At 39.5% G+C, this 13,128-nt stretch overlaps 1 protein-coding gene across 1 annotated transcript; it reads left to right on the forward strand.

Moving 5' to 3' along the window:
• The first annotated feature begins 6,940 nt into the window (after positions 1-6,940).
• Positions 6,941-11,181, forward strand: LOC5576708. The gene is made up of 4 exons (XM_001656164.2): positions 6,941-7,219; positions 8,199-9,546; positions 10,394-10,588; positions 10,653-11,181. Exons 1-4 carry the CDS (start codon positions 7,122-7,124, stop codon positions 10,770-10,772), a joined length of 1,761 nt encoding a protein of 586 aa, XP_001656214.2. The 5' UTR covers positions 6,941-7,121; the 3' UTR covers positions 10,773-11,181.
• Positions 11,182-13,128: the final 1,947 nt, after the last annotated feature.

The following is a 13,128-nucleotide window of genomic DNA, read 5'->3' on the forward strand; positions in this document are numbered from 1 at the left end:
CCCTTTCAGCAACCGAACGACTGATTTCGTTTTCTTCCGGTCTTGTAGATTCTTGCATGGCTGATACCAGACTGCAATTAATCAAAGAGCGCGCTCGTAGGGCAGCTATGCGATGTTTCACCCTCTGTCCCAGAGCAATCAACTGGTCAGCTTCTTCTTCCAACTCTGCAAGTTTCGTGGGAAAGGCATCGTTGATTGTACGTGCGACAGATAATCCCTGTCGAGTGCTTTCTAACTTAACAGCTTCCGAGATTGGAACAGATCTGAAAAATTTGATGATGGAATGTGGTGGTAGCTCCGATTTTCTCATTTCTCTTTCATGCGCTGGCACCGTGTGGATATAGTTTGCCCATAGTTTCCATGAGCTCGCGTGTCCAGTGAAGTGACTGCCATGTAGCTCTCGAAGTTTATCAGCTAGCTGAGAAAGAGACTGGTTGTTGGGTGCACCTGCTCGGTCAGTATGTTGGAACTTCACTAACTGCTTGTCAACCAGCTCCCATAGTTGTTTACAGGAAACAGCCGTCGAATAAATGTGAACGTGTACTCGTATATCCTTGCCACGCCAGCTGATAAGCAATTTGCTGCTTATCTGATCGATGTTCACACGCCGTCGATTGCGCTGATTTTGCAAGTAGACGAATTTTTGCATGTCGTCTACCGTCGGCTCATCGTCGCTCCACCTCGGTGTCTGGCTTCCATCCTCATCGATGAAAATCACTTCACGGCAAATGATTGTCTTAACAATCGTCCACATTCCTTCTAAAACCTCTTTTACGGAATCGCCGGAAATGATTTTGGATGCTACGAGGCTGCCGGATGTCTCACCAACAAATCGACGCTTGAAGAAAGAGGCACACAGCGACAAGTTGGTTTTTTGGTTCGCGGTAACAGATTTATCCATCGGCTCATCATGCTCGTCGTATCTGAGCATGGAATCTTCCGTTCCGTCATCATAATCCAAGGGAAGAACCAAGGGATGATCCTCTTCGTCCAGGGCCTCAACTGGGTAGTTGTCGGAATCGTCCTCCAAGTTCACGTCATCCAATGGGTTTACTTCTTCCGCACGGTTATCATAATCACTTTCGACGTCGTCTTCCATTGAGCTATAAAAAGTATCAAAATCACCAGTATTCGTATGAAACCAAACTGTTTTACCACAATTTTTATATAAATACCTCAAAACAAATCAAAAACACAGGAACGTTGTTTACGGTCGAGGACAGAAAAGCAAGTTTGTTGATATTGACTTGCTACTTCTTTTTATTGTTGTCAAACAGATGAGAAGGGTTGCCAGTCGCATGGACTTTTCAAAGTGTTTCATATAAAAAGTTTAATAATTGACATATTTACATTTTGTTTTCTGGCAACTGTGTGTGCACAAGAAAAAAGTGTGATGGGTAAAGTGCATGAAAAATCCAACTTCCAAAGCCATTAGCAATATTTGTCTATATCGTCAATATTTATGACAAGACCGAAAGAAGTGTGCATCACTATGTGTTGTGCAAAATTAAACAACCCATTTCAAACGCCAAAAATGGCAATTTTCGACACCCATCCACCCGTTCGTATCAATTTTTGGATGACTATTCAACCAATTTTGTATGAGTTGTATCATCACAAGGACACCCACCCACTCCCTTCAGGTTTATTAAATTTGTGAATATAGGGCCCATGTACATTTTTTTGGATTTGACGTGTATTACGATTTTTTTTACCAATTAAGGCTGAGCTACAATAGTGGGAGTGGCAACGGCTGGTTTTGATAGAAAATGTATGGGTTAACTGTCAAATCCCGCCACGCCGCATTGTCGGTCACATCATTGTAGATCAGCCTTTAGACTTTTAGTGATCTAAATTTCGTTTTTCTCAGATTTCGCCTTCAATTTCACTGCCCCTTTTCGATCACCGCCGCCCATGCAATTATCCTGAAGTTCATGAGAGCTTGGGCCTGTTCAGAAATTTCATAACACTGAAGGGGGAGGGTGTCCTCGAAATGTTACAGCTCATCATTGTAGAACATCCATACAAAAAGCATTACGAGGGGTGGGTGGGTACCGTTTATGGCCCTTTTCGGTGTTATGAAATTTGTGGACGAACCCTTTTCTCCGACCGGCTCAGTGTTTATCATTTTCTCTTTGTTCTCGATTCACCAGCTGGTCTTGTTTACACAACAAAACCAGCTGGTCATCCGATGTTTACAGTCATCGTCATTGTTCTCATACTCCAGCTGGTCGAGTTCTCGTGTCAAAACCAGCTGGCACGCTCGTTCAGATCTATGATTCTGTACGCATATTCCAAATCCGTGGCAATATGGGTTGCTCCACTTAAGCCACTTGTACCAGTTTCTTACGTTAGACAATAGGGTCCTAAAGCCATGTCCCAATTTTAGTGCTAAACGCTTAAGTTTAGGCCAATAACACATGTTTACTCAATTTTCTAATGTTTTTCGTTGGTTTGAACCCAAAAAACATTTTTTTAGATTTTGTCACACCCCTTGGCTTAAACTCAAATTTAGGGTGTATTTTGTTTTCCGTGTCCCTTCCGAAATGTCAGATAGGAACAACCCCAGTGTTAAAACTAAAACCCCTGTGGTGTTTTTGTCGACTTAGCGAACGTCAAACATGATCTTAATTGTCAAGGTTCATTTATGGACCCAATTTTTAAATTAAAGTTTAAACATGATATAGCCGTTATTTGAGCAGGAAAAATTGCTAAAGTAGTTGCAGTAAGATGCTCTTTCGTGTTATTAAATAAAAACAAGGTTTCATTAAAAGTTTTAGGACCCAATTGGGTACTAAAGCTCTGTCCCAATTTTAGTGCCAAACGCCTTACCACAGACAAACAGACGTAACACTTAGAACAAATCTCGATCGAAATCATAGTCACGAGGACATGTACGCCCAATGCTAAAATCGGTGCGTTTGGCCGACAGCAAACAAATGGCGGTAGTGTGTAAACGTCAAACACGAACAAAAACGATGCGAGCGCTGCGGTGGTGGATTAGCCACCTACCATATTTTTGAATCGACCGTTAAAAAGGTGGTCGATGGACAATGATGAGAGTGTAACGTCTGTTTGTCTGTGGCCTTACGCTGTGATGCTGTGGCATGTCCCCCAACGGTGATCTTACCGTGCATGACTGCTTTGCAGTTGCTAACTAGTAGCACCTCTGTTTTGTGGTGGGCTATCTTCAGCTTGACTCCCTCCATCCAATCTTCGACTAGACCAATTGCCTCCGTTTCCAGCATTTCTACTTCCTCCTGCGTCTCGCCTATTACCGTCAGGACGACGTCATCGGCGAAGCCGACAATCTCGACTCCCTTGGGTAGCTCCAGCGATAGGACCCCGTCGTACATCGCATTCCACAGCGTTGGTCCCAGTATGGAACCTTGTGGGACTCCCGCAGTTATTTTTAACTCCTTCGGGCCGGCGTCGGTTTCATACCTGTCGTTGTGTATGTGCGTTTGTGTGTTACAAAAAATGTCACTCAATTATCTCCGCTGTTTGTCAAGCGATTTAAACACTGAAAGCTACAACATTCCCATAGAACGCTATTGAATTTCATTGCGATCGGACATATCGTTACAGAGTTAAGCGAAGTATGCACTTCAACCGAAAAGTAATCGCCTATCTCGATGCGTGGGAAATTTCTAGCAAGAAATGCTCAAGAAAAGCATTTTTCTTTGATCGCAGTACGCAGTTGAAAAGAAATGTCAATTCAAATGGAGCTCACTGTACGAAATTTCTTGACCATTTCTTGGGCAGAAATTTTTACTTTTCTTAGCTTTAAGCTAAGTATGCTGTTTCGCTCAAGAAAAGTAAAGAAAATCCTTGAATGGATGGGTCAAGAATTTTCCTACAGAGAGCCCCCTTTTAAGTGACATTTCTTCTCAACTGCGTACTGCGATCAGAAAAATGTGATTTTCTTGACCATTTCTTGGAAGAAATTTTCCACGCATCGAGATAGGTGATTCCTTTTCTTGTCAGTAGCAAACCAGCCTTTATGATTCAAACAGTATTGTGAAGTACTAGAAAAAGCATATTCTAACATTTTTAACTGTCTGCATTTTGATCCATTTCTCAGCCATTTTTTAACCGATTGAAGTTTTTTTTTATCGGCTAATAAAAGCTCTGACATTTATTTATAACCCTTCGAATTTTCATTGAAATCGAATAACTAGTTTCAGAGATATCAATGGAAGAATTTTCTAAGGCACTGGAAAATTTATTTTTTCTCTAAAAACATTCAACTTTTTACATTTTGATCAATTTCTCAGCTATTTTTAATCTGATTTAAGCTCTTTTTCCGTCGATTGAAAGCTCTGACATCATTCACAATCATATTGCAATCGCGAATTATAAATTACAGAGATAAAAATCAAATTATTCAAAAATCTCAAAAATCCCCTTCTTTTTTAATTTAAACCTGCACATGTATTTAAATAATCGCTGGCAAAATCATTTTAGGACATCAATTTTTCATTTTTCGATATTATTTTACAGGATGGCAACATGGATTTATAGACCCTCTTAAACTATGATTAAAAGCGTATGAAAAGTAATAAAGTTTGATATCCGCCTTTTGGCGTGCAGTTTCCAGGACTTTCTCGCAAACCATTAAACTAGTAGGGCAGATAGAACATAGTCACAACATTCTAAAGTTTAGTTATACTGGTACAAGGTTCCAAATGAATGATGAATAATTATTGCTGTGTGCGTTTGAAATGCAAATATCAAATGTGGGAACACCAAATGCGGTAAGATTTTCAACAAGGAAGGCGAAGTCAAAATTTTATTTTCTTTGCTAGGTTTGCGGTGATATGCATCAACTACCCTTTGGTTACTTTGTGTTACCGCATTTGAAGCTCAGTTAGACTGGATTTGCACGTCAAACGCAAACAGCAATATTATCTAAAACCTGTATGGAAATGTAAGAAGGGTTCAGTCTAACCATCGGTTGATTAAGTCAAGTTTTTCATTCAAATATGAGTAAAGGGAATTACCCATATTTGGGTTAAGAGAGTTGATTAATAATAGGGGTGAACTTTACTAATTATTATTGGTATAATTTATGGATAAATTTTACATCTAAAATGCGTAGTATGCACCTGAAACGTAAAGCGCTCAAGTAAAATTTCTCCTTTTTACCAAAGTAATTTTGACAGCTGATTCACTATGAGCGAAATGTCACTATTACTTGCGGAATAATTGAGCGGCACATTTTTCCGTACGGAAAAGTGACAGCTCCATTTGATTTGCACAGCAGACGTTACCGACGTTATGAAATCAGCTCTACTTCTCAGCAGCGTACAGCTCAAGTAATTTCGGTTGCGGAATCATTCCTTGACCGTTTCTTGTCCTATCCTTTTGCACAGTACTTATGATCAGCGTACTGGCCAAAACCCATAAATGTGTGTTTCAACTACCCATTTTTAGGTAATCTGATCTTAGCGTGTATATGGATTGAGTTCTATTCTCGCGAAACATTACTAAAGGACCTATCTATCATTGAGAGGCTCTCTTTGTTTACTTTCTCTTTCATTAATAACTGAGTCACATTAATCTCTTCTGTTGCGTTTTTTGTATGAAACGCTAGTCAAGGAAATTGACTTTCGATCTATAGTGAAAAACTTCCCAAAATCTTTAGTGTTCCACTGTTATAATCGAAAGAGAACGAGAGAGGAGAGAATCTCTCATTTGTACATAGGTCCTTTAGTAATGTTACGCGAGTATTTTTTCCGTGTGGGTACAAACGGAACGGTGCGGAAAATGATGTCAAGTTCGGAATCGCCCCCCAATGTTCTCACTCTATCGAAAAGTCAAGACCAACAATTGAAAAGGCCTCAAGTCCAAAATGTAAACAAATCGGTTTTCTACTGATTTTAGTGTATAAGAGCCTATTCTTACTAAAACATACAATAATCATTTAAAAATATGCATAAAAGTTGAAAAAATAACATTTTTCTAAAAGGCCCCATCTCATTTTCCGCTAACAGGGATATTCATCGCAAATGCGGCCTTTTCTCAAAAAGGCCTCATTTCTATATCTGACGGAAACCGAGTTGAGGCCTATTAAACAAACATCAAAATTGCAATGTAGATTGCGAAAAACGTTCCAAATTCACTAAGGAGATGTAGGTTATACTACGGAGCGACTGCTCCTTGTATAATTTTACACAGTTGTTGTCTAGACAGCAAACATTATCAAGTTTTCTTTAGGGTTCCGGTAGACTGATGTATTTTGTATCATACTACCTAATAATACCTGTGTCAGCCTGTCTGTACTTCACAAATTATCAACAAAAACACGATTTGGTTTCAATTGCATGAAAAATAACGTTCAATTGCAATATTATTTCAATTGAATCAATATTTCCATACATTTTCTCGACGACAAACTCGCGTAGCACATACATAATGTTCATGGATGACGAATGGTTAAATCGATCACATATTTAATCGACCGCACGAATCTTCTCTTGCTGTAGGGATCTCCATGCACTTTACTTCACCACTTAACACTCTTCTACACTTCAAATTTCTTATTTCATCATCAATTTTAAATGATTTACAAAAGGCCACATCAGAAGATGATGAAAAAACAAGCCACAACTAGAAGGCCTCAACACATTTTAGAGTAAACAAAGGCGTCAACTCACAGGCCTCATCAGCGTCGGCCCGCGTCTATGGCCACAAATGAAAAGGGCTGCACAGCTTTTGGTGAAATAAAAGCCTCATTTTCTTTGACTCGTTTTTTTTAGCAGGATTTTGTGCTAAAATGATAGTAATGAATATTCATAGCTATAAATCAGTTTATCTATCGACTTTCTGTACGATAAAATAACATACAATGCTTAAATTCATAATTTAAATTTGATTTATTGTTTGACAAAACAAGATTGCATTTTTCTCATTGTTTACTTTTTGGAGATGAGGCCTTTTGAATTGTTAGTCTTGAAGTGACGCGGACAGTGAGCACGTTTTATTTCGTTGTTGAAAACTTGTGTTCTTGCAGTATTTTCATTTTTTTAATTGTTCAATTTCCTTGTTTTTTAACTTCATTTTCAAGTTCAAAAAACCGTAACTTAATATTTAAACCGTGGTGGCCATTGTACTACACAATGAGTACAACCTTCGCTTATTACCTGAACCGCAATGGACTCACCTCGAAAGTGTCCATCGAGCAGCGAATCCAAGAAAGCAAGAGTCAAGGCAAAAGGTGAGTGGATTAGTAGATTCCGCTAACGGTTCTATCACAAATCAAGCGTGTCCTAGAATAAGGGCGTAAGTAGTATAATCGATTTCTATAGGCTAATATTTTCAAAGCTGAACGATCACTTCGACTGCAAAACTACGGCAAGGGTTGATTGCTGCTAGGGTACACAGTGACCATTTGAGCAACATTGCTTAGGAACGTCTGTGTGATGAATGTAATAGAGGCTTATAAAAGCAAATGTTGGGCAAGAGCTTAGGGCAGATTAAAAGTCCCAGTACTACCCCTATCGCTACTAATTATACCTCCAGACTTCTCTATAAATTGTTGGATAATTTTTTAAGTCTTGATCTTTCAAGGACTATTGCAGGGATATTTAAAAAGATTTTTTTTTCCGATTTATTTTTACAAAATTAATTCATTTTATCTTAGAATACTTATAATTTTTCAAGATAATTCGTTACAGGTAATTTGTTATAGCTTCCGGTATTTTTTAAGATTGATTACGACTTTCATTAATCGTATTGAATATAAACACCATGATTACTAACTATTGTTTTGTTATGTTGGCCTAATGAATAAGTTGGCATGCAGACAATCAAGTTGTTTGATGTTCTAGTACGGAAATTTTTCCCTGACCTTCAGTTAAATTCCCTGACTTTCCAGGTCAAAAATTGAATTCCCTGACATTCCCTGACTTTCCAGGTTTTTCCAGGTAGTCGACACCCTGTGAATGAACTGCTTGCTTTTTCCATAGTAATTCCCATACTAACTTTGAAGGGCTTGTTCCCATCCAAATGAGATCAAATTTTGGGAGGACAATCAGGATGTTATCTAGAATCGAATAAGCGGTTTGGAGCAAATCCGATTTTACCAATCACCTTAATTACTAATTTACTACTGCGAGCAATTTGATTGACTAATGAAACGCCTACGATCTTTTAAATTTTGCTTCTTCCAATTAATTTTCTACACCATCTCCCAGTCCGACGATCATCATCGATCTGATGTACTATGACCAGCTTGAAGGGTACCTGTCGCGATCGAGCACCAAAGTGAAGATGGGGGATCTTTGCGGTATTTCCCGATTGCGAGTCCAGCGACTGGAACGCTTCGTGGCGAACATGAAGGACTGGGGCGCTGAGCTGATTTTCGTTACCAACGGTGCCTTTTTCGATACCAGCGGACAAATCATTCCGGACGAGGAGGATTCTAAGGGCAACAGCAAGGACTGGCGCTACGATCTGCAGTGTGCAATCATTGATTACTTGGACAACGATCACTACAGTCGAGTGGCCGAAGATGCTCGCTTCATCCCAATCGAGCGCATCTGGACTGAATCAGTGGTGAAAATCGCAAGGAAATATGGACGGATTCTGTGGGCCTGGGACAACACTCGTCATCAAGAGATTGTGAAAGTGGCTTCGGTCAACGACGCCCTCGCTATAATATCTAAGCACTTTGCCTTGTTGATGTATAGTGGGTTGGCATTCCCCCGGTACAAACTTTGGTCGTTGGTGGACTGTACTGTAGAATCTATGATGACGGTGGAGTATGATCCTTTGACTATTAGACGATCACTGCGTTTGTCCGCCAAACAGATGAGACTGCTGGCAGCTCTCTCGGATCGGTATTATGCCACAGCGACATTCCGTAACTTCACTCAACGAATGAAAATTAATGAACGATCGTTCGTAAGCCTGGTTGCGTATGTCAGAAAGACTGCTGGTAATTTGCAGGAACTAGACTATCTTAAGATCGCACGTGATCTTTTCGGAGAAGAGAGATATATAGAAAAGTTCGATGAGTTCAAGGCGGTTTGCGAAAGTTATGACATCAGCAAGATCACGTTGTCCACTGAGCAGAACAACGATTCGGTCAGTATGCAACTGAAGAAGCAAGACTCGTTTAACTACGACATTTACCATGGAATTAAGTTTACCGTGTCGATCACGTTTGTCGATTACCGTTATTGGAAAGAATATGATGTGGATTTTTTCGAAGTTTGTATGGCGCTCTACAGACGTATCAGTGGAGTAATCATGCAGCACAAAAAAGACCCCACCTTGATGCGTTATGTCAATATCAAGCGAAGCCACGAAGAACCGTACGGTGTCCTTGAACTGGAGCCAGAATACCCGGAAGAAATTATCGTACCTTCGTTGGAGTTTTTGATGGCGGAAAGGCCAACTGCGACAGTGCCGGATTTTAACATTCGCTTGCTGGAGTTCATCACTGGTATGGAGTTGGATCGGTCGGCGCTGGAGTTTTTCTGGAAAACCGACCAGCGCTCACAACTGCAGGACAGTCTGACGTTGCGCTATATGGTGAAGGTATAGTAGTTTTCTTCGGGTCTACTCCGTTAGGCAATGTTTTTGAGAATTACGTCAAATGTCTATTATACCAAACGACCGTTATGCTGAATGACCCCAAATACCATTTCCCCAAAAAACATTACTCCGAATGACACATGACCCTGAAAACCATTGCCCCGGAAACTAGTTCCCCGAATGCGACACTTTCGCGAAAATCAGTAATGCATCATGATGCTCCTCAAAAATTCCTGCATCAAGTATTTACAGGCACGGCAAACCTTAAACGCCAGAGGGTTTATATACACATTCTACACCTCTGGGCAGATTTTCAAAAAATCTTTATATGAAATTTTGAGTAACGGAACTGCCAATCATCTCCCACGCGGCAGCACACAGTTGGCCGTTGGTAAAGTGTCACGGGAGACCGTGTTGTTTTCTTATCTTTTGTCTCAATCTAACAATTATCAAAATCTTGCAGAAGCAAATCTCGAGGTTTAGTGAACTGATGAAGCTGAAAATGTAGCCGGTTTGGAATGTTTTCAATTATGTAAAATTACTCAATTCAAGAAGAACTTACCAAAATTAACTTATTATGTGCAGGCTCAAGTGCTATAAGGCATTACGAAGTCGATTTAATTTTGTAATAACTTAGCAACTCCATTTTTCAATAAAACAATCTTAGTAATTTGAAAAACATAAGTTCTGGTTCAGCTGCACTTACACATGAAATTAAGGGTATTGGCTTTCGGGGTAATGGCATTCGAGGAAATGCTATAAGATCTGTCAAACGACTGTATGCCAAACGGAGTAGACCCTTTTCAACGACTTTGGCCTATTTGGCTTTAATTCTTTGTATTGTTTCCAGCTCAACATGATGGAGCCTCACGAAGCGGATATATTTCTGCTGGGAATTTATCGCTGTCGTCGAGAGGCACCACAGGCGCAAACTTTGCCGAACAATATAAACCTTCGTGCGTTCCATTTGTACTTTGTCTACATAAAAATGCGCACACTAGTAAAGCATAGTTTTTACGGTGCGGGGTTGGATGATACTTTTATGGTAGGTTCCCCGGTAAATGACGATTGTTCGATGCCTATTTTAACAAATTGAATTCCCATTACAGGACGAATGCTACCTCGATGGCATATTGTTCCAGAATTTGTTCCAGCAATGGCAGTCAACTGGTGAAACTGATGGCTTCCGCGAGGAAATCGCACCGCTGAAACGTTTCCGATTGTACTGATTTGCGGGCTTGATTTGATTTTTGTTAAATCGTTCTGAAGTCAGATTTTTAGTATAAGTTTTGTTAGAGGAAACACTGTCAGACGTTCTAATCTTTGTACATACGTCGATTTAGGTGTTCTATCGGAATATCTCGCAGTACTCATTCAACGCGATCGTTTTATACACATAGATATTTGTGAATGTGGAAACATAAATGGGACTCTTCTTTTGTAACGTTAGTATCCGGTTGATTCAAGGCTTCAATGTCAGATATATTGCTTGTCGTCTCTGTATATTTGTTTTATACTTCGAGAATTGAAAACATACGAAGAACGTGTGCTCAATAGTCATCATCAAACGTTGTTTTGGTATCTTAAAAACACTTTCAATAAACTTAACATCCGTCCGCGGATGATGGACTCGATAAACATTTTGATTGGTTATTACATATCTGAAATAATTTAAATTATTAGGAAACAATTGTTTATCGTTATCGCTCACGAAGGCAGTACTTGACTTAGTATGCTTCTTGGCTTTGTAGTCGCATTGGAATCGGTCGCAAGGTAGTGGATGAAGGCTTCGTGCCTCTGAACAACCAGCTATCGAGAATAGGGCCTGGTTATTAGTTCATCGAGAATTATGTACACTGAACGAAAGCTCCAGCCTTACATTGAATGATTTGTAATACACAAGGCTAAAAATATTTGTATTCCTTATTTTGAATGATTATTAAGGAATATGATGCATCCTCATGCATCTGAACAAAAATCATCCAATTCTAATATGACTTTTATTATATTTCCGTATGACAATAAGTAGACAGTTGAATTAAGACAACACAAATGAATACCATCCAATAACTGACGGATTTTATTTTCTACCATGCTCCTAATCAAAAATCATTCAACTATCGTGTGAAATATCATACGGAAAACTAACGATCCTAAACGTCAAATTGTTCATGGAATGTTTACCTAAAATGGTTGAAGTAGCGTGGTGTTCCTAGTTTTGTCTTTTGGATTTCACAGGTAATTTCATTTTATAAAGGATTTTTCCAGAATTATTTCTATAGAAATTATGTTTATTACATTCGAACTCGCATTCAAGTGTACAAAAACCACAAATCGTGTATCCCAAGGGCTTTAGTTACATTTCTGGAGTCACATCAGCAGCCGCTTCATGCAGGTGTCGACGCCTGCGGCTCATGCGGCCATGAGATCAATAATTCCTGGATTAATGTGAATTTGTGATATGGTTAATTTACAATAAAATATAATGTGTATAAAACTATAAACGTTTGGTTATTGTTGGAAATCGATTTGTATCATTTTTATTATTACCAAGCATGTAATGAAGGTTATTTACATTGACGTATGAAAATCATTCAAACTCGAGCATCTTTTGAAAGGATGAAAATATTTTCAAGATAGGATAATTTCCATACAGTGCGATTTGTAAACAGATGATTTCACCGGAGATGAGAATCATCTTGAATGTGTCTGAAAATAGGTATGGGGCTCGGATGAGGCAAAAATCATTCAATCTATGGCGGGAGATTTCGTTCAGTGTACATGGTTGCAGGTAGATACAGAGATAGGCCTAGTAGCGATGGTGCTTAACTTGAAACACTTGTGACGTGTGACATAATTTCCGGTAGCCTTTGATGTTTTAAAGTGTGAAGTGCTGTGAACAATACTTGTCAGGAAAATAGAAAATAGTGTGCGGCTCAGACATGTGGATCACGAGTTATATCAAGTGTAATGAAGCAAACACGCAATGGAACCCTGAATGTACTGGGCAAGTGGAAAAGTATTGCCCAATACTGACGAAGATGCGGTTCTAAAATACATCTTGATATCGACAATGGCATAACGCTACGCTCTGTAGCCATCGATGTAAGTTCGACTTAATGAGGATTGAAAAATGGTGTTCCACAGAAACTAACAAGGTTGATAAGTGCATGCAAATGATCTGCTTCGTGCTCATTTTAATGAGTTCAGCTCGGATACTATCCTTTATAGACTGTTGTATGCCATCCTTCACTATCCTCAAAATGGAGACTTGTTGATTTCCATCGTCCGCTGAACTGACTTAGGATTCTTTTCGTGGTCTTGGCCTGTGCGCTCAGCTGCTGCTCTTACTTTTCGTACAATTCACGTTTTTATTTCTTCGAGAATCCCTTTGTCATTCCTGCGCAATACGATGTCTCAAAATTTATCTTTGATTCGGCTGGAGCTATGCCACCCGGATGGTAGCGTACTCAGGTGTTCAGTTGGGGATCGATCCAAGGTCGAGGTTTCTTTTCGGTCAAACTAGTGCTGTGCAGTTCAAAAATTAGTGAAAATCGGAGTCTGTCGCTGAGTGGATATTGAATA

The sequence above is a fragment of the Aedes aegypti genome, chromosome 3 (genome assembly GCF_002204515.2).
Source record: "Aedes aegypti strain LVP_AGWG chromosome 3, AaegL5.0 Primary Assembly, whole genome shotgun sequence".
NCBI lineage: Eukaryota > Metazoa > Arthropoda > Insecta > Diptera > Culicidae > Aedes > Aedes aegypti.